Source organism: Chrysochloris asiatica, unplaced genomic scaffold, assembly GCF_000296735.1.
Source record: "Chrysochloris asiatica unplaced genomic scaffold, ChrAsi1.0 scaffold00046, whole genome shotgun sequence".
NCBI classification, from domain to species: Eukaryota; Metazoa; Chordata; class Mammalia; order Afrosoricida; family Chrysochloridae; genus Chrysochloris; species Chrysochloris asiatica.
The window spans coordinates 16,747,687-16,773,179 of NW_006408564.1; the positions used below are offsets into that span (position 1 = coordinate 16,747,687).

At 39.5% G+C, this 25,493-nt stretch overlaps 1 protein-coding gene across 1 annotated transcript in view; it reads left to right on the plus strand.

Annotated features, from left to right (window-relative positions):
- Positions 1–25,493, plus strand: part of SYNPR (synaptoporin) — a 339,964-nt gene that overhangs the window by 66,392 nt on the left and 248,079 nt on the right. The window contains exon 2 of the mRNA XM_006862101.1: positions 14,487–14,611. Coding sequence (XP_006862163.1) covers positions 14,487–14,611 — 125 coding nt within the window. The remainder of the gene's footprint in view (positions 1–14,486; positions 14,612–25,493) is intronic.

The window sequence follows — 25,493 nt, forward strand, 5'->3', positions numbered from 1 at the left end:
GATCCTCCTTATTCACTGTCCAGCTTTCGCATCCATATGAGGCTATTGAAAATACAATGGCCTAGAAATCATCAATAACAGCTGCTGCCTTGCTCTGGGCTCCTTGATATTTGCAAAACACAAACTATTGTTTTAAAGGCATGCTAGATCAGGTTTTCTATTGCCGTGGCCAAAAAAAAAAAAAAAGATTACTAAATGATCCAGTCCCTAGAGTTTATCTGGCTGTAGGTAAAATGAAATGGAACCTGCTCCTGGCATGTAAATAATGTAGATTTCCACCACTGAAGAGCTTGGTCAGAATTTCTCAGGTGGTAGTGTAAAGTACCAATTATACAAGGCAGCTTTTTCCTGGGAAGATTTCACACAAATCAAAAGCATCTAGAGCAGCATATATTCAGTTTTAGACAGGTAACATGAAACAGAATGCAGTGTGGAAGAGATTGGAGCTGCTCACAAATACAGATGGTTATACAGTGAACAGGAAAAAACTATCTATCGGTCTATGGCGGAAAGCTTTATGACAGTGGTTTTTCGTATAGACAGTCCCTGGGTAGTGAATTTCCAGATTAACCAAGAATCCCTATTTGACCTTTAATGTTATGCAAATTTCCCTCCCTTTGAAACAAATGAACTAATTCCAATTGAACCAACTCCTAATTGCAACAAACTCTTCATCACAGTCACCTTGATTTGCTACAGGTTCAGCTTTTAAATCATCAAAAAGGCTTCAGGCCTTTTCTTGCCCTAAGCCAAGCCAAACCAAAACCACTGCCATCGAGTTGATTTGATTCCTAGCTAACCTGTATAGGTTTCTGAATCTCTAAATCTGTACAGGAGCAGAAAGCCTCATCTTTTTCCCAAGGAGCAGCTGGTGGGTTTGAATTATCAATTTTGTGGTTAGAAATCCAGTACTTATTCTACAACACCAATAGGAGTCCTTTACTTAAACTAAAGTAAGGCTAAATTGTAACCACACGCACCTGATGCAGCTTGCCTACAAATTCTTAAAGGCATGCTCAGGAACAGGTCCCCTTTATAACCCTGGTACTGCCTGTACTTCTAAAAAAGATATAATTATACTGTCTGTCAGGGATAACTTGCAGGTTTTATCTTCATGGGAAGGTACAAGGGGTTGCTCATGAAAGTCTTCAGGGTCAAAGTTATAGCCATTACAGAAGCTGTAAACTGATGGCTGAGAAGATGCTTCGTCAATTTCCTAGGAAATATCCGATTATTACCAGGAGTAGAAAAAAACTAAAAGAAGGACGACTTCAAGATAATTAGAAATGAAACATTAAAAATTTTTAAGTTGTTTATCAGACTACTGGGGGTCTCCTGGTTGGTGAGTGGAGTGTGAGGGTAGCCACAGTTAGTCAAAGACTCTTTCTGCACTAGAAAATGTCCTGACAGTTTTACATTCCTCCCTTTTTCAGGGATACTATTGAGCTAAGCAATTCCTATAAACAGTTGTGTTCCCAGAAATGTTCTTTAGAGAGTACTGAGGACAAGACAAAGCATAAAAGGAGACGGGATGAGAAGGGTTTCTCAGAGGGAACTGAAGGGACAGAGTTTGGGCCTCTTTACTCTGTGAGCAATTGACTGAGCTGCATGAGAGTGAGAAACCTACCACCCACAGCTGTGGGTGGCTGATAATTAGGAGAAGGGACTTGTCAAGTGTAATTGGCATAACCTACTCACATCAGACTTTTCAAATGTTCCTATAATGCCAGACTCTGGCTGACTTCCTCCTGATGGCCTATGATATTGCAAAGCAAAGGCTTATATTGCTGAGGCAAAACACATGCATTACTGCTGACATCAAATTGGATGATTAGGACTTTGTCTACGGGGCGCTTCATTTAGTCTTCACAAGACATTCTGAGCATTTATGTGACAGAGAAAACCTTTATGAGCCCATAATTGATATTTCTTTGCAGTAATATTTCCATAGGATGCTCAGGCAAGAGAGACCCTTATCAACCCTGCGTGCCAAAACCATGACTCAATTACCTTAGGCATGCTGATGAATTACCATATTTCTTTGTATATAAAATGATGAACTTTATTTCTATTTCAGGGAGTAGTTGAAAGGATTAAAGGAGCATATATGTGCCACACCATACTACACACACACACACACACACACACACATGTTGTTGTTAAGTGTCATCAACTCAGTTCTGACCAATAGTGACCCTGTATAGGATTTCCAATGTGTGGCTGGTGGGTTAGAATCCCTGACCGTCTAGGGTTTATACTATAGCAGGCGCACAAGGATAAGTTTATCCTACAGTGAACCACAAGGTGAGAGGTTTAAATCCACAAGCCACTGCTTGAAACCCGCTACAGGGCCACTGAGAGTCAGAATTGGCTCGATGGCATTTAACAGCAACTTAAATAGATAGCTATACAGAGATTGATATATAGAATCGCTTCATATATATGTAATATATTCATATTGTCTCTTCAGTCACTATTGCATATATATGTTTTGTATGCATATATGTATATGTTGTTGTTAAGTGCTGGTGAATCAGTTCCTAACTCATAAATATCTGGTTTAGAATTTCTGAGGAGCAGTTGTTGGGTTTGAACTGCCGACTTGTGGCTCACAGTCCAATAGTGATCCTACAGCACCATACTAGTAATATACATACGTGTGTGTGTGTGTGTGTGTGTGTTGTATGTGTGTATGCAGTATACTACCTGAAGAGACTAGCATATAAAATCAAATGTGGTGATTTTGACACTGCTGTCATCATCAGTGACAATGTTTATTTTTCTTTGTTTCATTTACTTTATCTTCTTATCATAGCTTGTGCATTCATTCATAGACTCATTCATTCATAGACTCATTCATTTTATGAAATTGATTATTTGCCTATGATGTTTAGCACAGTGAAGGACACAAACATGACTTGGACATGGTCCTATTGACAGAATATTTGTAGACTGAGAAAGTAAGACTTTTACTTTTATTAGGCTAGGCCTGCACCTCGCCAACCCACGCTCTCCATGGGAACTGGTGTGGCCCTTCTGAATTGCAAATTTGGTGTTGCCCCTTCCCTGCTGAAAACCCCTAAAAGATCCAGGTTTCTTCACATCAACAAACTATTTCTGTACAGGGTGAAAGAGTAAATACATTTGGCTTTGTGGGCCACATGGTTTCTGTCACAAGTACTCAACTCTGCCATTGTAGCAGGAAAGCAGCCAGAGATGGCACATAAACTAATAGATGTAGCTAATGTAGCCCAGGAGCTATAGATTTCTGAACCCCTACTAGACCATACATGACACTCCCCTGTGTGCCTCTTGGACCCACTGAATGTATGCTGTGGTCATACCACTTGTGTAACCTACGTGTGCCTCACTTACTCAGTAGTCTGCTTTTGCCTTGCTGCCCCCTCTATTTAGAGCAATCTTCTTCTTCCTCCTTACCAGGGTACATCTAGCATGCTTGTCTACTTCACCATCCCTCATGTCCTATCTCCTACCCATCAACTAAGTACCATACTTTTCTCTAATGCACTCCAGTTAGCACAGAATACTGTTGTCATTTGTTGTTGTTATTAAGTACCATCTAGTCAGTTCTGACTCATAGTGACCCTATCGGGTCTCTGAGGAGTGACTGGTGGGTTTGAACTGCTGACCTTGTGGTTAGCAGCCCAGTACATATTCTGCAGCACCATACCAGGCATAACAGTGCTGATTTATTCATCTGTCTATCTGGAGGGAGAGAGGAAGGATTTCTTTCTTTAGTTGACAAGCGTATATGGAGTACCTACTTTTTTGACAATACAAAGGTTTTCAACTGTGTGGATCATGACAAGCTATGGATAGCATTACCATGAGGAACTTTCGTATTGACCAGAAGGCAATAATTCAAGGAGAACAAGGGGATTGTGAATGGTTTAAAATCAGGAAACGTATTCATCAGGGATGTATTGTTTCACCATACTTATTCAGTCTATATGCTGAACAAATAATCTGATAAACTGGATTATATAAAGAAAAACACAGCATCAGAATTGAAGGAAGACTCAGTAACAAGCTGCAATATACAATATACAATCATGCTTCCTGGAAGCAAAGAGGACTTAGGATGCTTATTGATGAAGATTAATGCAAAGAAAACAAAAGTCCTTATAATTAGACCAATAAATTACACCATGAAGAAAAGAATAAAGTTGTCAAAGACTTCGTTTTGCTTGGATCCATGTTCTACACTCATAGAAACAGAACCAAGAAATCAAACGATGTATCACATTAGGCAAGTCTACTTCACATGACCTCATTAGAGTGTTCAAGAGCAAATATATTACTTTGAGCCCTAAGGTGAGCCTGCCCCAAGCCATAATATTTTCAATTGTCTAATAAGCATGTGAAAGTTGGACAATGAATAAGGAAGACCACAGAAAACTTTATATATTGGAGGTATGGTGTTAGAGAATAATATTGAAATATTATTATTTTAATAATAATATTGAATTATTCATGGTATCAAAAATACCATGGACTGCCAGAAGAACAAAAAAAAACCTGTGTTGGAATGCTCCTTAGAAGCCAGGATGGTGAGACTTTGTTTCTCATACTTTGGACATATCACGATGCACCAGTCCCCAGAGAAGGACATTATGCTTGGTAAAGATGACTACCAACATGATGGATTGGCATAGTAGTAGCAGCAATGGACTCAAATTGTGAGGATGGCACAGGACTCAGCAGTATGTAACTCTATTGTAGTTGGTATTAAGTGCTCTCAAATCAGACCCTATATAGGGTTTCCAAGGAGCAGCTGATGGGTTTGAACTGCCGACCTTGTAGTTCACAGTCCAGTGCTTATTTTATAACACCACACCATGAGTCCATAGGGTCATTTTTAGTTGGAACCAACTCAGTGGTACCTAATAATAACAACTTCATGCCACATGCTGATAAGTGCTAGAGATTCAGCAATCGGCAAAGACAAATATATTGCCTTTTCTTGGGGAAATGGTGAAAGAGAACATAAAAAAGCAGATAAATAATATCAAACAAAACCAAAAAATTTTAAAGTATATTGAATCAAAATAAACTATAAAGGGTGGCAGATTGTGGTTGGAGGTGGGGCATGCAGTTTACTTTAGACAGTCTAGTCAAAGAAGTTTTCTTGTTTAAAGAAAAAAAGGGGGTGCGGTGAAAAGGAACCTGCCATGCAAAGAGTGTGAGGAAGGAGGTTTGGGGCAAGCTGAGAGCAAGAATGGGTTTACTGTGACTAGAAGGAGCTCAGTTTATTCAAAGGATTCAAAGACTTGGAGAGATGAAAGTATGGTAAGCTAGGAGTACAGAGGCATGAGTAGGTCTGATTGGATACTCATGTCTACTAATTCTCTTGATTAAGGAGTCCTGGTGTCACACAGTAGGATAAGCACAGGTTACAAACCATAAGGTCAGAGATTCAAACCCACCAGCTCTTCCTTGGAAACCCGATGCATGGTCTTTGAGTTGGAACTGATTGGATGGCACTTAACAACAACAAGTGGGTTACAAAGGAGCCTTGGTAATTAGTGGTAACACGGTTATATGCTTTCCGAGGAGCAGCTGGATATGCGCCCAGGTTGTAGTGGTTGTGGAACAGCAGGCCTCATTGCAGCACCTGAAAGAAATAAGCACTTGATAAACATTATATGGGACGTCTGGGTGGGGTAAACAGTCATTGCGCTTGGCTGCTAACGAAAAGGGTGACGTTTTGAGTCTAAGAAGCATCTCAGAAGACTTGTCAGTCAATTTTTGAAAACTCAGCCATTAAAAATCCTATTAAGCACAGTTCTACTCTGAACACAGATGGGATCACTCTGAGTAGGAATCATCTGAAAGGTAACTGGTTTAATGTTTGATGATTTTGTTAGTTGTATTTCCAAAAAGAAGATCCTGAGACATAAATTTTGGTTCAAGTTTATTTGGGACACTATGCCAGGAAGCACAATGAGGGCACTGAGGATTGAGAAAGGGAAGAAAGAAAAGCCAGCCAAGTCTTGTGTTAATGAGCACGGTGTTGCCGTGGGTAACGAGCTCATCCTACTAGATGGAAACTCTGTGAGAGATAGTATTGTCCCAGATAGGGGCAATGATCTTGAGTTATGACACACCAATTTCTAGCTCACCTGGGGGGGAAATTTACAGAAAACGATCCCCACGGAACTTCCTGCCTGCCCCATTCAGAGGCTGAGCACATTCCTGCTTCTGGAGAAAACCTTTCAGAACGAAGTGGGTGTTTGCAGTAGGAAGTCTTTGCTATGTATGAAAACTGTCTCCCGAAAGCTGCAGGTAAATTCTGAGATATGTCAAGGGGATATATATGGTCAGGGCACAACAGCCTCTACTATAATAACTAGATAAGGGAATAAATGATTGAGTAGGTGAATGAACTACAAAATTATTGTATCTGACAGAAGAGGTGTGAACTAGCATAACATATCTAAAGTGAGGAAAGGTTTTTGCCCTGGGGGAGAGTCAGAGAAAGGTCTTTGGTGGCAGTGGTGTCCTGGAGCCCATCCCGTGCCATTGTGCCAATTTCTCTCTAATTCAAGTTCAAGGATATTATGTTAGTACCATAGGGTACCATGGTGGGAGTATTTACACCAGGAAAATTGGAAAATGCTACAAATACCAGCTTTTATCCCCTACTGATCTGGTGGATAGACACACAACTTGATGGTGATATATATACCAAAACTAAGTCCCAGTCTCTCAATTCCTTATCAGTCAGTCCTCTATACTCCAAGTTGTTATTCTCAGGTGTTTCTTCCACAGCATCTTTCATGCTTGGGCTTGTACACAAGATCTTGAGCAATGTCTCCTCTCTGAGTTCATTGTAAACTGTAGATCCCTATGAATGGCAATACCAACCTGATTTCCTGTCTCTTTCCAACTTACTGCTTTCAACTATGCCTTGCAAATTAACCGGAAGGATTAATAGTAGCTTTCATTGATATTCTTTTTGTAGCTCTATTAGTTCCAAGGAGAGTTACTTGCGCTCTTTCCAGGGGAAAACCTTTAGAATCGTTAACTGTACAAAGACATCGCTCCTGCCATGGGTGATTTTGGGTTATGTTTGCTTATTAAGCTAGCAAATGCAAGACAATTCTTTCCTGAATGTGTTTCTAATCAGAGTGACTGCAAGGGAAATCTCTGCTGGGTAATTTTGTCCATTTAGGGAGCAATTTGTTGTTTTTGTTAGAAACAGATCTATAGATCATCCAAGACAGTAGTGAAGTAAGAGTTCATTGCAGATTTATTTTGGTTCCTGAACTCAAGAGAAGTGGAAGATTGGATGTGTGGCAATAATATGGATTATTTTAGAATTTATACGAGAATGATGAGTTTGCTTTGTGTCATGAGAATTGGGATCATGAGGGAACATGTGAGCAGATAGGTGTAATCATTTCACTTGATTGTAGAAATGGAGTCTCCTCCTGTGTAAAGCTCTTAGTTGTAGGAAGGTGAGCTAGTATAGTGTTGACACTGAAGGCACAGTATTTAGTTTTGTATGAGGGTGGAAACCCAGAGCCCACAGTTTGAAGAAAATGGCACACATGTGTAGGTACATACAAGCATATACTGTTTTTTGACATCTCTCAGCAGGTTGTTCAGTCATTACAGAGTCGGCCTCACATAGAGATCTTTTCTCTCAGCCCTTTTCCTCCACCCTACACACCGGTGCCCTGAGTCCTGGTGTGGTGCTTTGGGTTAATGCACCAGACTGCAAAGTCATTTGAACTTCAAGGTCGGCGGTTCAAGCTCACCAGCTGTTCCTTGGAAACCCTACACTGGGTCGCTACGGGTTGGAATCAACTCGACGGCACTTAAAAACAACACACACCGGTGCCCTAGACTTTTCTGCCCCCCACCTCCCCACCCCCCTTTGTCTTCCTAGATTCACTGCCAGTTGTCATTCCATTCTGGCTGCATAGCTGAGTTAGCTAAAGGGGATGTTATCGGTCTTAGGAACTGAAATCAGTCTCTCTGGGCTGAGCATCTACAAAACACACAGAGCTTCCTGTTGCTAATATTAGTGGCCTTTCAGAGCTTTCCTTGGCAAGCTTGGTGGTGGTGGTTATGTGCCGTGGAGTCAGTTCCGACTCATAGCGACCCTGTACAGGGTTACTGAGGCTGTAAATCATAGGGAGCAAAAAGCCTCATCTTTCTTATAAGGAACAGCTGGTAGTTTCAAACTGCTGGCCTTGCAGTTTGCAGCTCAATTTGTAACTACTATGCTACCAGAGCTCCTTTTGGTAAGCTTAGGAAAGCTCTGTTTCTTAACCAAGATCCTCCAAATTGTCAAAGGCAAGAAGAGAAAGAAAAGAAGGAAAAAGAGGACTAAGTGCCCGCCCTCTTCTGCTTCTGGCATTCAGGAGAAGCCTGGACAGCCTAAAGCCATTTAAAGCACCAGTGGTGTGTTTGGGGGAAAGGCCGACTGGGCCATTTGATAGTCAACTCCATTCTCCTGTGTATCTGAAAATTGTTCTCCCCCAAATTCTAGAGCTAATTGGATGGAAGAGCATTGACTCAGAGAATCTGGAGACTAGAATCCTAGTTCCATAATCTGTTCTTACCTGAGTTAGGACAAGTGAATTTTCTTACCTAGTTTTCAGTTTACTCAGTAGTGTAGTAATAGCAGTAGTGACAATAATGAAGCACTTGAATTTTTATAGAGAGTTATGAGCATGAAGGAGTCCTGGTGTTGCGCTGTGGGTTAACGACTAGACTGCCAAGTTGGTTTGAACTGCAAGGTCACCAGCCACTCCTCGAAAACCATGTACAGGGTGGCCATGGGTTGGAACTAACTTGATGGCAATTAATGAACAACAGCAAATGAGCATGATACATTTTCTTAATTAATGTGCTCTATGTTCCAGTGAGGCAAACACTATTATTCTCAACTTTTCTAACCATCCAACTGCCACACTGGTCTTCCATGGTCAGACTCTTGCTCTCTCAGGACTTTTGTGTAAGCAATTCCCTTTGCTGGAGCACTCTTTCCTTAAAGATGAACATGGCTTCCTCTTGTTCATCTTGAAGGTGTTAGCTTAAAGCCTCAGCTTAACTCTCTGTCGAGAGTAGCTTCCTCTCAGAACACTTAGCACAATTTACAGTTACCTTATTTGTAAGTCCTTTTTGGTTCTTCCCCCTCACCCTCTTCAGCATTAACTTTTGCTTTCTCTCTTTTTAATTTTTTTACATCTTACTCTCCTTAACAGTTAGGGCATGTGTTGTTGTTTTGTACTGTTGAGCCATCCGGTATGGGGTTTCGAAGGAGCAGCTAGTGGGCTTCAAATGCTGGGTCTTTCAGTTAGTGGTCCGGTGCTGATCCTACAGTGCTACACTAGGGTTAAATAACTCCTGAATGAATCTATGAATAATTCTTGATTTAATAGATGCAGGAAGTGAGATTTGGTGAATTCAAATTACTTGCCCTTAAAATCAAGCAACACACTAGGAACTGGACTCAAACTCAGCTCTATTTGACTCTCACTACCTGGTGTGGTGCTGTGGGCTAATGCGTCAGACTGTAAAGTCATTTGAACCACAAGGTCAGTGGTTCAAGCTCACCAGCTGCTCCTGGGAAACCCTATACAGGGTCGCTATGGGTTGGAATCAAGTCAATGGCACATTAACAACAACAAAAACAACTCTATTCTACTACCTAGGGAGGAGTGGTTTGGTGATATCCTGGGAGAGGATTTCCAAAATTTCTTCCCACTCTACATTTCTCTGCTATACAAAGAGAATTACGTACACCCACCTACCCCATCCCTGGGAGCCTCCAGTGCCCTCCTTGCTATGTCCTGGTGTATGCTAATTATTGGGCCAGATCCCTGGCTGATATTCCATGGAGAAGGTGAATTAACTTCCCCAGTTCTAGAATCACACATCCTGTGATAAACTATCCAATCAACAGGATCTACCTCTTTTAGTGTTAAATAGATTTGTCTGTTTAATCCTCTCCAAACCAATGGGAGTTTAATACCAGTCATGCAGTTTGATTCCTCCTTCATCAGAGAAGACTGTGGGGAAGGAATAAACTTAACCAGATATCCTATAGCTTTTATAAAAGGGGGCTTTAAAAAGTTCATGGAAAAATGGAATTAAAAGATAATGGATTTTTTTCCATGAACTTTTTGAAGCCCCCCTTATTTAACTCTAGTACACCGTCTTGAGTTTTTAGAGCTCAATAAAGACTTAAAAAAATGGGCTCTGTGATTTCAATAGTCTTACATTTTCTTTCCATGTAACAAATACTTTGTAGTATTTAAATACATAATGATTATTTGATCTTAAGTTCATTATATGGTAGCATTAATAATACCTTACTGTATATGTGAAGCAATTTAATATAAAATGAAAAGCCAAGGGTAGTTTCTTTACATCTACTAAACATTTAAACTAACAAGATTTGTTTTTATGTCTTTCAACTTTTACTTGCTACATTTTAAATCCCCAGGTAATTTTTCTAAAGTACAACTATTTGAAGCCACTATCGAAGAGTGCTTATATGTTGCATGATATTGAACAAGTTTCAGCAAAGCTTTCAGACCTAGTTGGAGTAGAAAGCAGTCTTGGCTATCTTCTCCCAAAAATCAGCCAATCAAAACCCTCTGAATCCCCATGGTCCGAACTGTAACTGATCCTGGGGATGGCATATCACCATGCTGTATTTCATTCTGTTATCACCATGAGTTGGGGGTGGGAGTGTGACTCGTTGGCAGCTAATATTAGTCATGTAATATTAGCAGTGTAATCCTGTAGTATAGCAATGTTGAGCTTCACATAAATACACACGTTTTATAACGTTGTTGCCAAGAGAAAATATGATAACAAATACTCAATTCTAAGGAGCTCTGTCTGGAAGCGTAGTGGTTACGAATCAGTCTGCTAACCTCAGGATCAGCAGTTCAAACCTACCAGCTGTTCCATGAGAGAAAGATGAGGCTTTCTGCTCCCATAAATATTTGCAGCCTTGGAAACATTGTGCAGGGTCGCTGTGAGTTGGAACCGACTCCACGGTACTTAACAACAACAACTCATAATGCAATCCACTCTGATGCCCAAATCCACAGTCAGCGAATCAATTCTGACTCCTAGTAACCCTGTTTAGGGTTTCCAAGTCTCTGAATGACCTTGAAAAGTTACGCTTAATTTTCCAAGACTGTAAATCTTTATGTGATCAGAAAGCCTTGTCTTTCTTCAGCAGAATGGTTGGTGAGTTTGAACTGCCAACCTTGTGGTAGCAGTTCAGTTCATTGCTTATCCTACAACACTGCCAGGGCTCCTTTGCCTCATAATAGGCACTGAAAATGACAATAGACAACCACTGTCATCTTTCATGTGTGTAAATGCTGATTGCATGGTTAGGACTCTTGCCTCAGAGAAGTACGCATATGTAGATATCACACAACCTCAGAATGCTTCGGGAGATATTATATAATGAAACCTTAATTTAAGCCATGAAAAACCCCCTCTTGCTTATTCCTACTAAGAGATTATCAGGAAGATAGCATTTGATAAAGAGAAATAAGCAAATCTCTGCCCCAGGGTTTCTATCCTGATTCTATTTGCTAAGGATCATCTCCTTGTTTTAAGTGGATTGGGAGTCCCTAGATGAGGCAAACGGTTATTGCAGTCAACTGCAAACTGAAAGGTTGGCGGCTCAAGTCCACCCATCCAGAGGCACTTCAGAAAAAAGTCCTGGCAATCTCTTTTTTTTTTTTTTTTTTTACTGTTATAAATCTATTTTAATACACAACCAACTGTCTGAGAGAGAGTTTATAACTGTTGGGAATTGATAACAGTCGGGAAGGGAAAGGGAAGATTTCCACATAGCAGGAGAATGGCTTGTCTGCAATAAATGAAGTTGCACACACAGAGCTCACATTTATAGTATTGTCAGCATGCCCATATTCAAGGTAAAATTAGAGAACCACACAATGGTCTTCATATATGAGTCTTTTCAACAGATACTGTATTCTTCTTTCATGGGTCCTCTGAATTTAGGATTGTGGAACAAGCGGCAGATCCTAGCAGATAGTCTGTGAAGTGTTGGGTACAGGAGATACGTCAGCCAGTACACAGCAAGATCCATGCACTAGGTCGATGGTGATAAAAACTAACTCCTAGCCCCATTACTTGTGCTGTTTTCCATTATCTTTTCCAAGACAACTCTGCCTCTCTCTGTTTTCCTACAGAACTTTTCTAATTGATGTTGTTATTGTTAGGTGCTGTGGAGTTGGTTCCGACTCATAGCAACCCTGTACAGGGTTTCTGAGGCTGTAAATCTTTACGGGAGCAGAAAGTTCTTTCTCTCGAGGAACAGCTGGTAGTTTCGAACTGCTGACAGTGAGAATAGTAGCCCGATTCATAACCACCACGCTACCAGAACTCCTCCTCTAATTGATAGGCACTCTCTAAAGAGTCTAATGAGTGGTTTATTTTAACCATGCCCAGCCCCTGGGGCAAGATGGTGTCTCAAAAACGTGATTGGGGATGATGGAGAACAGGACACAGGCTAGACTGTAGGCAGTGGGATCCTGCCCATGGATGCTCCACGTTCTGACCAACCAGCCAGAGATAACTAGATGTGGTTGAGGTTTGGGTGGGGTGTTGTTGCAAGACTCCATGAAATGAAGCAGGGAAGGCCAAATATGCTTGAGACCTGAGTTCTGAGATGTAAATGGAATTCTGGGGATCTTAAAAGTAGCCACACTTTTCTACCACAGATGTGTCCATGTGGTACTGTGTAATTGTTTTACGTTTTAAAGTGGATTGGAATAGCTTTTGAATGCCTTTATGAGTCACATCAGTTAACAACTAGAAAGAAAAGCAAATAAAGCCAAAAAAAAAATCACTTTTTTTTAGGGGGCGGGGGGAGGATTGATTGGAAAGGGTTGATGGCTATTATAGATGTAGCCAGGGATTAAATCTCAATGTTCAATTTTACAGCTTGGAACATCTTATCAAGGAACAAACACATATATCCCTATTTATAGTAATACTATTTATTAAGTGCTTACTCTTTCCCAAGATCTGTTGTAATTGCTTCACACATGAACACACACTGAAACATTTTGCTCTGATTAAATCTTCTGTATCATTTGATCATATATTTCTTTTGGTCAAATTGTTTCCATTTCAAAAGTAGTGATTTTAAAAACTAGTAATGTTAAAAACTGTCTTACTAACTGAAAAAACAAAACAAAACTTAAAAAACGTGGTCCATAAATCATCCTTTACCCTCTGAAGGTTTTATCTTGCATTGTTATCGTTAACCAGGATGTTCTTATTAAATTTATATAGCCAATTGAGACAAGCAGTTCTGAGATGGTTCATCCACTGCTGATTAAGACTGGGTGGCAGGTGTTATAGATAATAATCACTTAGCCTTTTGGACTTTCTGTACAGAGCTGATGACCTGGCTAGCCCCTGCATCTGTTTTTTTTACTGCCTTAGTAACATACACACCAACTGTGTGTCTCATGTTACAAAGGACAAGACATGCCAGAGAAATCACTATTAACATCATTTGACTTATGAAAAAGACCAGGGCACATTAAGTATAACTTTTCAAGGTCATTCAGAGACTATACACTTGATCTCTATAACTCCTGCCATTTTGCAAATGAACTAGTGATCCAAATAGGGATCCCAAGATACTGCAAGAAGTTATATTCCAAAATTAAAATGAAATCAACTGGAGTATTACAGCAGTTGTTAGTGTTCAGTGCACTTGATTGTCTTTGGGAATGCATAGAAATTTCTTTGGAACCTAGCCAGACTATGAATGGGCGCTTTGACATTTGACAACTTCCCTTCTCAGGCATCTCTTCCTTCCTGAAGACCTACCTGAGTTCCTGTTCCTAATTTTCAGTGCCTGGTTGCCCACAGCTCCATGTTCCACACTATGATAGTTATTGGAACCGAGTTAAATATCTTAATAGTTGTTTTCAAAATAGTAACCAACACAGTCATAACCACTTGTGGAGGTTTGAGGTTGAAATACCCTAAGAGCTTATGATCTGCAATGTTGTTGTTGTTGTTAAGTGCCTTCGAGTCGGTTCCGACCCATAGCGACCCTGTATAGGGTTTCTGAGGGTGTAAATCTTTACGGGAGTAGAAAGCCTCATCTTTCTCCCGCGGAGCACCTGGTAGTTTTGAACCGCTGACCTTAAGGTTCGCAGCCCGATTCGTAACCACTACGCTACCAGAGCTCCTTTTCTAAAGCATGACAGCAATTTGCATATTCAAACAGTTATTGCAGCTTTCATGTTTCTCCAAGTAGAATTCCTCAACTTTTCAGACTCTTCTTTCAGACAGTATCTCCCCATTCCTTCATCGTTCTGACTTTTCATCCTCCAACCTGGGGCTCTCTTAAAGTTGAGTCACCTAGCTGTGTTGATAAACCTAATTAAGTCTAATAGTTGCCTTTACTTTGTTTTCTTTTTTCTCCACAGCTTTTTGCCATCTTTGCATTTGCAACATGCGGTGGCTATTCTGGAGGCCTGCGGCTGAGTGTGGACTGTGTCAACAAGACAGAAAGTAACCTTAGCATTGACATCGCCTTTGCCTACCCATTCAGGTAAGAAATAGTGCTTCCCTCTCATCTCCCTCACAGAGAGGGGGCATTTTACCTTCTGTGACTTCTTGAAAATGTACAGTATCACAGGGACTCATAGGTGAACAGAACTGATTCTGTTTCAGCTCACAAAATATCCAAACAAATAGAGCGCCCATCTATCACCTGAAACCAAGAGTATGTTTGAGTTGTATACCTTCAAACCAGACTGAATCCTCTTCCAAAAAAATAATGCTACAAATAGCTCAGTACTCGGGCTGCCATTATGGAGACCTCAACTATGTAATTCCTTGATCTCCATATCTCAAGGTCTCGCAAATTATCTGTAGAATTATGTCTAAATTCATATTGCTGGAGTCCTGGTGTGGCGCTATAAGGTAAGCACTCAATCACAAGGTCAGTTTGAACTTTAAGGTTGGTGGTTCAAATCTACCATCCACTCCTTAAAAACCCTATGAGGCGGAACCCATCTGATGGTACTAAAACAATTTCCTATTGATTGTGCACTCCTGACTGATGTTTCTAATATTAATATAAAAGATTCTTTCCATGTGCCAGATACTTGCCTACTTTTCCTCAGCCAGCAGGTAGCAAAGTTGGGGTTTGAAGCTATCCTTATTTGAACTGAGAGCTCAAATTGCTTAGATTTGCTTAGATTGCTTGGGCATTTCAACCTCTGGTCTGTAAGATGCGGATGAGACTGACTGAATGATCACCAAGTCTTAACCCATATTTACCATCTTATCATTCTTATCCATATACCCATAATGGATTCATTGAATTCAGTTTTTAAATAGTTTCTTTCTGTAAAACTCCCAAATATTTGTTACCAAATAACAGGTGTGATTTTTAGGAGTAACTTTCAATGCAGCATGCCAGTATCTTATTAATATACTCTTTTGTTCACTTGAATGTACCAAACATTTGCATAGTCTCCTTGTCCCATGGGTGCTGTGCTGGGTGTAAAATTATTAAATTAACACCTACCTATTTTTTTAAAAATAGGCACATGTAATTTTTCCTAAAATATTTCCTATAAAGTCTTAGATAAGTATTACTAGAAAAAAAAAAAAATGAAGGCGGTAAGGGGTGTGGGAGGGAGTAAGAATTATATAATCAAATAAATTCAGGAAGTATTTCTTGGCAACTTTGCCCTTCGAATGCACATGCTGAATCATCAAAAGAGGCACATTTTCCCCCAAATATGTTTGACCACGGAAACCTTCTTTTTTCTGAGCATCAGTAAGAATTTATATACGATGGAATGCAACTTTAATACGATTGGTTTAGAGAACTTTTTCTGTTTCAGAATAAAATTGCCCAGTTCATAGACACTGAGTCATGGGAAAGTGGTATTTTATATCAAAATTCATGTAAGTCAGTGTACTGAAGGATTTTAAGAGATGAGCTGACAAAAGTTACCAACACTCCCTGTTCAAGTAGATACTCTCATAACTAAGAAAAGAATCCATACTAAAAAATATTTAACACATAATCTCCAGTAATCTGATAGTGTTTCTTTACTATGCTGATACAAATGGGGTAAAAGGTACTTGACACTACTGAAATTTCTGGATGAACTCTGGCTTCTAGAGGAGACCTCGGAAACCCTGTACATGGTTGCTATGAGTCAGAACTGATCCATGGCACACCACCACCAGTGGAGTCCTGGTGTGGTACTGAGGTTAATGCGCTGGACTGCAAGGCTGGTTTGAACTGAAAGGTCAGTGGTTCAAGCTCAGCAGCTGCTCGTCAGAAATCCTATATAGGGTCACTATGGGTTGGAACCGACAGGATGACACTTAACAACAACAGTGGTTGGGGAGTAGGTGAGATACCTAGTGCATTTATTCATGAAACTAATAGAATCTACATTGCCTCTAGAATGATTTTCCACCTAGATATGTGGTAACAGAAGTGACCCAAAGGCCATTCCTTCAAGATTCTAAGTTTCCTAGAAACAGTTTGAAAACCAATATTCTCTTCTAGTAAGGAGCCCTGGTAATGTAGTAATTATGTGTTGTGCTGCTAACTGAAAAGTCGGCAGTACAAATTTACCAGTCATGCCGCAGGAAAAGATGAGGCTTTCTGCTCTCATAAAGATTTACTGCCTTGGAAACCCTAATACATGTTGCTGTGTGTCAGATCCAACTCGATAGCACGTAATACCAACAATTCTCTTCTAGTGGTTCTCAAATTGCTTCTAAGAAACTTAGAATCTTGAAGGAATGACCCTCGAGATCCTTTGTATACTAGAGGGAAAGTCCTGGCGTGGTGCTGTAGGATAAGCATATAATTGCTAATCATAAGGTTCACAGTTCAAACCTACCAGCTGCTCCTTGGAAACCCTATAAAAGATTACTATGAATCAGAATTAACTCAGTGGCATTTAATAACAACATTCTAGAAGAAAGCAAAAAACATCTTGGCATTGAGCTTCCTACATTTGTCTAGCATATACCATCTCTTATTATATATACTGCTTATAGTATAGAGTCCTGGTGTGGCCCTGTGGATTAATGCACTGGGCTGCAAAGTCGGTTTGAATCACAAGGTCGGCAGTTCAAACTCACCAGCTGCTCCACGGAAACCTTATACAGGATTGCTATGGGTTGGAACCGACTCAACGGCACTTAACAACAGCTGTATGTGGTAGCGTAGTGGATTTCAAGCTGGGCTGCTAACACAAGCAGTGCAGTAATTCAAATGTACCAGTTTCTCTACAGGAGAAAAATGAGGCTTTTGGCTCCAGTAAAGATTTATCACCTCGAAAACTCTACACTGGGCAGCTATGAGTCTTAGGCAGCTAACAACAGTAACAACAATATTGAGAAATCAAGATTAGCCTGTCTCCGCCCACAAAACCTCTTGCACTTATTTTCTGTCAAAGTCAACCTCAAGAGACATACATACATACTATCCCAAAGAGGCTCAATTTTACCAGAGATGTGATTTCAGTTTTACATTTGGAAACGTTACATTATCCCCCGTAGATGAGGATCTGAAGAATACACTATCACATCTACAATTTATACAGAGTATTATGAAGGCATTTGTTTCAGAAAAGACTGGTTAGTAGGATACCGATGTTGTTGTTGTTAAGTGCTGTCGAGTCGATTACAAACCATGGCAACCTTGTATAGGGTTTCCAAGGAGCCCCTGGTGAGCTTGAAGCGCCAACCTTGCAACTCAAATGGTTTTGTAGTCTGGCGCATTAGCCCACAGCGCCACACCAGGACTCCAACTGATGATGTAAATCCTGAAAAATTTGTTTTTCTCCTAAAACTTCACAAGCCAATGCCATTGATTTGATGCTAATCTTTGAAATAAAATAAGTATTCAGCAGCTCCTAACAATTCAGTTTATTGCAAACACAAAAAAGACTATAAAGTCATTTGAGCACAATAATTAGTTTCTAAATGACAGATCAAAGGGAGCAATAACTAGTTACTGGACAAATATTTCAAGTTTTCTCAGCAATACACTTGTCTTAGTCTCATTAGGATGCCTTCAAAAGAGTAGTTTGCAGGGGATTCTGCTGGGCCAGATAAATTTGAGGAAGAAATGTCAGCTCAGAAGGTTATGATAGATTTTCTCAAAGGACACAGGACAATCACAGAGGCTTATTATAAAGAAGTTGCAGGAAAACTGAAAACTGCATTGGTGAGAAAAAGGCCAAGGAATTTGTCTTAAGGAACTTTTTCCATTCCAACTTTTTGACAATGTTGCTATTCATTCTTGGAGGATAGGAAGGGGGCTGTCTTAGGAGAATTGTTGTTCAGAAACCTTACCCCACACACCCTACAGTACTGATCTTGCCTCTTCAGTCTGCTTTTTGTTCCCCAAATCCCAGAGAACAATTGGAAGGAGTATGATGTGAGTCCATCAAGGATGGTAAATCTGTTGCTTTGATGCAATAGAAATCAAAGTGGACAGAATTGTACAGGGGAAGTGTTGCTGATATGGAAAATGTATAGACCTAGATGGAGGCTATGTCAAGAAACAACAGCTTCACATTTTAATATGTTTAATATGATTTGATAGCAATAGTTTTTGACTTAACCCTCATCTATTATTTTGCTATGAAAATAAACATTTGTCAACTGACCATCTTTTTTGATTTGTAATTGAAATGAGCAAATAGTATATATAACTTTTGCTGTTCTTCTGCATTGTGCTTACTTGGTATGGATTTATTTGATAAGTAGGTTTTTTTTGATACATTATTTTTAACACTTACTTTAGATATAAAAGTGTGAAATAGAGTTGTTCACTGTAAGGAACTTAATATGCTTCCTTTCAGTGAAAGGAACTTAAATGTACTAGCTTAATATATGTAAGTTAAAAGGAGAAAGACTATTTGAGAAATGTGAATTAACACTCTGCAAACACAGTTTACATCACACATGCTGAACACAAGATTGAGGAGGCAAACACAGGGAACTGAAGGACTAGGGGGATAAAGGAAGACATTATCGAAAAAAGGTTAGTTTTAAAGAGTCAGATTTTAAAAGTTAAAAGCAGAAAAGAATAGAAAGGTAAAGGATGGATTGTGATGAATAGATGAAAACATAAGAAAATAGTCCGTGCAGACCTAAAATATGCCAAAGAACACTAGGTACTTGGGCCATGGTCTATTAAGTAATCTGCGCACCCTCTCAGTGAAGGGGATTGCTACTATCCGCCTGGTGGATAAGACTGAGCTGGTGGAAATGTGACCACCATCACACAGAGAAGTCCTTTCAATTTTGTACTAATTTCAACATAAGCAAGAAGAAAGTGGGTTGAGGCTTGTTTGAAGTACGGTAAATAGGGCCAATATTCATGATGGAAAATGGTGAAAAATGACCTTTTTGCCAACTATTGAAGACCTTGAACTCCAAGTGATTAGGCATGGAGAAAGAGCTAAAGATGATTTCGTTGTTCAGTGCCATCAACTCGGTTCCAACTCATAATGACGCTGTATAGGATTTCTGAGGAGTGGCTGCTGAGTTTGAACCACTGCCTTGAGACTCAAACTGATCTTGTGCTTATCCTTAGGTTTAGCACAGTATTCACTTGGGTTTGACCAGCAGAGTTTTAGGCATTTGTAAGAAACCAAAGTAAATTTTCTATCGGGGAGATGTGACATAAACGCTATATAAGGAGAAGTGAGGAAAGTTGGTGTGGCTCTGTAGGATAAGCACTAGACCACAAGGTGGTTTGAATAACAAGGTTGGCATTCAAACTCACCAGCCCTTCCTCAGGAACCCTATACAGGGTTGCTATGAGTCGGAATCAACTCAATGCCACGTTAACAACAAAGGAGAAGTGAAATTTGAAAATGGGGAAGGGAATATTCTTAATGGAAGGAAAAGCAAGTCCTGGGAGGTTAAAGCTCAGAGAGATAAATGGAAGAACGGAATAAAAGGCTAAGCTTTGGGGAAAAATGTCCATACTTAAAGGAAAAAGAGCCACTCACTGAGGGAGGCTAAAAAGATCCAAAAGGAGATGAGATGGAAAGATTTCACAAAAGGTAAGAAAGCTTCATGATTGTTGCCACTCAGTAGCCCTCCTTTTCAAAGAGGTAAAGGCGTGAACATGAAGAAAAGGTAATTGGATATAACAATGATGCTTATTAAGAACTTTCATGAGCTATTTCAGTAGGAGAGAAAGTGTGCCAGGTTGTTGGAAAATGGAAAAGAGATTTAGATATGTTCTCCCTGAAACAAGTAAAATAGAACATTCTAATGACTGACCATCTCACCTTAAGCCTGCATAAGACATTTCCAGAGAAAGATCAAATTTATTAAGGATCTGCCTATAGAAAAAGTATTCACTTCTCCATTCTTGAAAATAATCAACTCTTTTGATAATATAATATGGTGGCAAACTTGCTATCTTAGTTGAATAGGCAAAGTAAATCAAGGGTTTCCCGTGAGTAAAAATCTTCTTTCATCTGAGCTGAACAAAGAGAACTGAAGTTCATAGTGGAAAATTATATATATTTTTGGTCACTTCTATGTGTTGAAACGCCACATGTTCTGAGGTACTCAATTTGCTATCTTTTAAATATGCGCTTAGTTAATTATTGTCCTAAACAACGAGTTAGTTTGACCTTGATTAATTTATCCTAATAACTTGATATCTACAGATAGAAGTCTGCATAAAGTAGTTCTTTTCAAGTTATTTAGAACTGTACATGACTAGAAACAATTTATATTTTTAAATATATTAATTTTTATGCTTGTATATGTTTGTGGAGAAAGGTGAGGCTGTCTGTGCCTAGAAAGATTTACAGTCTTGGAACCTCTAAGGCGTTTCCTCGCCTGTCACTGTGAGTCAGAATTGACTCGGTGGCAATAGACTATCTATTTTTAAATAGATGCAGTGCTCTCAGCACAAGATCAAGTGAAGAAAAGCAGAATTCAAGAGAATGTATATGAAATCAGCCTCCTTGTGTTTCATTTTATAACAGCTGGGTCTAGTTGTTGTTAAGTGCCGTCAAGTGGGTTCCAATCCATAGCCACCCTGTATAAGGTTTCCAAGGAGCAGCTGGTGAGCTTGAACCATCGACTTTGCAGTTCAAACGGCTTTGCAGTCTGGTCCATTAACCCATAGTGCCACACTAGGACTCCTGGCTTTAATAGATACTGCCAATGCCTGACCGTATCCCCTAATCTCCCACCGTTCCCTCACACTTGTTACTGAACGTGCCTATGATTGTTTAAAGATCTTCTCTCGCCATACTAACTTCCTTGGTTAGTGTGCAAAGCAGGCCAGAGATGTTGAAGAGTTGTGCTCCTCTGGAGCAGTCCCTATCCAATGAGAAAGGAAGAATAAATATCCCCAGTTTCCTGCCCCCCTCATGTGGTACAACTCTTAAAACGTGTTCCATACTATGTCCCAGAGGTACACAGTAGGATTGCATCCCAGTTTCCAAGGTGGAAACTTGATCATTAACACACCTTTTTTACCTTTCCTGCTTCACTTCACCACACACTATGATGTTTCCAAGATGAACACTCCAAAAAATGACTTGTTGTACCTAAATCTTGGTCTCAGCATGTGCTTCTGGGACATAGGAATTTTCTAGAGAATTACCGTTATTAAGGATGATGGATAGCTGCAGGGATGGGTAAGACAGACCCTTATTTCCACTCAGTCCAGTGTATGGTATATACTGTTGCTCATAGGAAAAAAAAGCTTGATTGAAAATCAGTACCTTCATTTCAGAACATCCACTCTTGTGGTTTTCAGTTTGTGACATGTATTTAAAGTCACAGTTTGTTTTCTCCATCCACGTTTTAGTATTACATGATGGTAGGTATTGTCCAAGTGGCAATCACAGGTGGTATGTACATCACCTGTTTTTCATTTTAGAAAAAGAGATTATTGCTCAGGTTATATAGAGCCTGAAAAATGGATTCTGGAAGGCATAATGTATATTTTAAGTCAGTCTACCCTAAATATATTCTTTAAATTTGGTGATGAATAATGTAGTCTTTCTCAAAAGGTACTCAAAGAACAAACACTAAGTTATATTTATAGAAGTTATGTCATAGCATAGCCATTGCTTGAAGATATTAAAGTACTTATTTCAAGATAATGATTTTATTATTGAGTTAAATATTCTTTTTTTATATACTTGTCCACATTTTCCACACCAAATTTTTACTGTTTTTTTTTTTTTTGCATTGTTAATCTATGAAGCAGCATGATGTAACTTGTTTCTGGAGACACTGAGTTAAAATCAACACTTGACTACTTAATAGCTGTGTAGCATTGGGGACATCGCTTAGTATTTCTGTTGCTTATCTGTGAAACAGAGACAATGTTTCCTATTTCATATATTTGTTGTAAATATTAAATGAATAATACATGAAATGATAAAGATAAGGCTTATTATTATTGTTAAGTGCCATCGAGTCGGTGCTGACCCATAGCAACCCTGTATAGGGTTTCCAAGGAGCTGCTAGTGAGCTTGAACCACTGAGTTGCTGGTTCCAAACTAACTTGGCAGTCCAGTGCATTAACCCACAGTGCCACACCAAGACTCCCATAAGGCTTAGCACTCACTAAGTCCTCTTTCTTTTTGATTTTGAGTTTTGTTCCACACTGTTTTCTCACTCTATCCATAGCCTTCTAATGGGATCCCTTTTAGTTGGTAGCCTGTAACCATCTGGTTCTTCTGTTCTCAGGGTCATAGAGAATGATATTAACATTGTTCATTAGTCCACTGGACTAATTGCTTCCATGCATCTTTGGCTTTCATCACTGGGCAGGGAGAGACCAACATTACAGATCACCATTGTTGTAGAACTGTGTATATATCAGTATTTACCCCTGTTGACTTTAACCCTTGCACCTTTCCTGGTAGCCTCCCCTGCCTCTATCATTTTCTTTCCAACATCCCTCTGATTTTATATTTTCCCCTTCATTCAAGTTAACATGTGTGTACTATCTAGCCAGTTAACTAAACCCCCTCCCCCCACTTCGCTTCCACACCTGGTAACCAATAAAGAATATTTATTTTAGTGTGAAAACCTTGTCTTGAAATTTCATAACAGTGGCCTCATACAATATTTGTCTTTTTGTAATTGACTCATTTCACTGAGCATGATGTTGTCTGGATTCATCCGTTAGGAAGTATTTCGCAGATTCGTCATAATTCTTCAACATTGCGTAGCGTTCTAGTGTGTGTATGTATTAAGCATTTGGTTTTTTTAGCCATTCTTCCATTGATGGGCACTTAACGTTGTTTCAATCTTTTTGCTAATATGAATAGTACCGTTATGGCCATGAGTATTCATATACCTATTTGTATCACTGCTCTTTTTACCATGGATACATGGCAAGTGGAGGCATTGTTAGGTCATCTGGTATCTCTGTTTCCAGTTTTTAAAAAAAACACCATACCATTTTCCAAAGTGCTTGCACCTTTTTACAGTCCCACTAGCATTGTATAAGGGTTCTGGTCCCTCCACACCCTCGCCAGCATTTGTTGTGTTCTGTTGTTTGTTTGTTTTTCTTTCTAATTTTGCTGTTAATGCTGAGGTGAGATGATATCTCATTGTTATTTTGATTTGCAACTCTTTAATGTTCTCTGTACTTATTTTTTCATTGGATTATTTGTTTCTTTTTTGTTGAGGATTCGATGTTTTCTATAAATTTTACAGGTTAGTCCCTTATTTGATACATCATGGCCAGAATTTTTTCCAGTCTGTGAATTCTCTTTTTATTATTTTGGTAAGATCTGTCAATGCACATCAAAGTCTAGTTTTTAGAAAGCGCTAGTCATCAGATTCTGCTGTGCATAAGGTCGCTATGGGTCAGTACCAACTTGATGGCACATAACAATAATGATAACAACAACAATAACAAAGTCATCAAGTTTGTCTTCTGCTATTTGTGTATTTGCAGTTATGTTTGGTAGTATATCTCTGCTGTGTACTGTGTATCAGAGTCTCTAAGTTTGTCCCTGTTTTTTTTCATTGATGGCCTTTATAGTTTTATGTTTTACATTTAGGTCTTTGATCCATTTTGAGTTTTTTTTTTTTTTTTTTGATGGTGTGAGGTAAGGGGTCCTGTTTCATTGTTCTGCAAATACTTCCATTTTGCTGGTACAGTTTGCCAGAGACTATTCTCTTCCTCATGTAACGTGTCAAAGATGAGCTATCCATAGGTGGGTAGATTGACTTCTGGGTTCTCAGCTCTGTTTCATTGGTCTATATGTCTGTCGTATCAATACCAGGCTGTAAGTTCCCTTTTCCTGTATCATTTTCACTTTCAAAATCAAGAAAGAGAAATTGAAAATAAACCAGAGAGCTGGAAAGAAAAAAAAAAAAATGATTCTAGGTGATTAGCAAAATGATCTGTAAGTCATCAAAATAATCCCTTTGGTTTTTGTGATATATTTTACCCAGAATGAGTTCTGTCTCTGCCCTGTCTCCCACTATGGACAAACATTTTAAAAATGTGTATATATTTAACTGCCTCTTATTTAGTAACTTGTTTTTATGAATCAATATCAACTCATAGCAATCACAGGTGACTGAGTAGAACTGCCCCATAGGGTTTTCTTGGCTGTAATTGTATGGGAGTAGATCGCCAGCTATGAGCTGCTAGGCCTGATGTCTTGTCTTGCTACTGGTTAATGCATTGTACTGCAAGGTTGGTTTGAGCCACAAGATCAGCAGCTTAAGTTAACCAGTCATTCATCGGAAACCCTATACAGGGTTGATGTGAGTCAGAACTGACTCAGCAACACTTAGCAACAACAAGAAGGCCTCCTTGGCACTGTGAGTTAATGCACCAAACTGCACAGTTTGTTTGAACTTCAAGGTTGCGGTTCAAGCTCACCAGCTGCTACGTGGAAACACTATACAGTGTCACTATGGGTCGGAATCGACTTGAAGGCACTTTACAACAATAACAATGAGGTATTACCAGGCCGATATTTTTTCTTTCGGAGCTCTTGGAGGCACCTGTGTGAGCCTTGGGAGGTTGGCTGCCATCTACATAGTGGGAGACTGAGGCTCTGAGTCTGATCCGTAGGGTCCTTAAACCAGAATGCAACAAGGGGTCTTCTGTACTGAGGGAAAGGTGACCCCAGCAGCCAAAGGTGGGTCCTGGCTGAATACACAGCTTTTTTCCTCATGACTTTAGCCACTTGCTCTCTGATTCTCTCACTACTGTTTGTAACCTGGGGACAGGTGGAAGGAGATGGCAGGAAAGCTGTGGCATTTGATCCATTATCTAATAATGCTAGTTCTGGGGGTGGGTGAGGGTTTCCTTTAAGATTTATACTCTAGATAAGTGGTGATAAACATTTTTGTTTTTTGGCCCAAAGGGCTAATTTGGGAAAAATAGAAATGTTAAGGACTGCAATTTTTTTTTTTTTTTT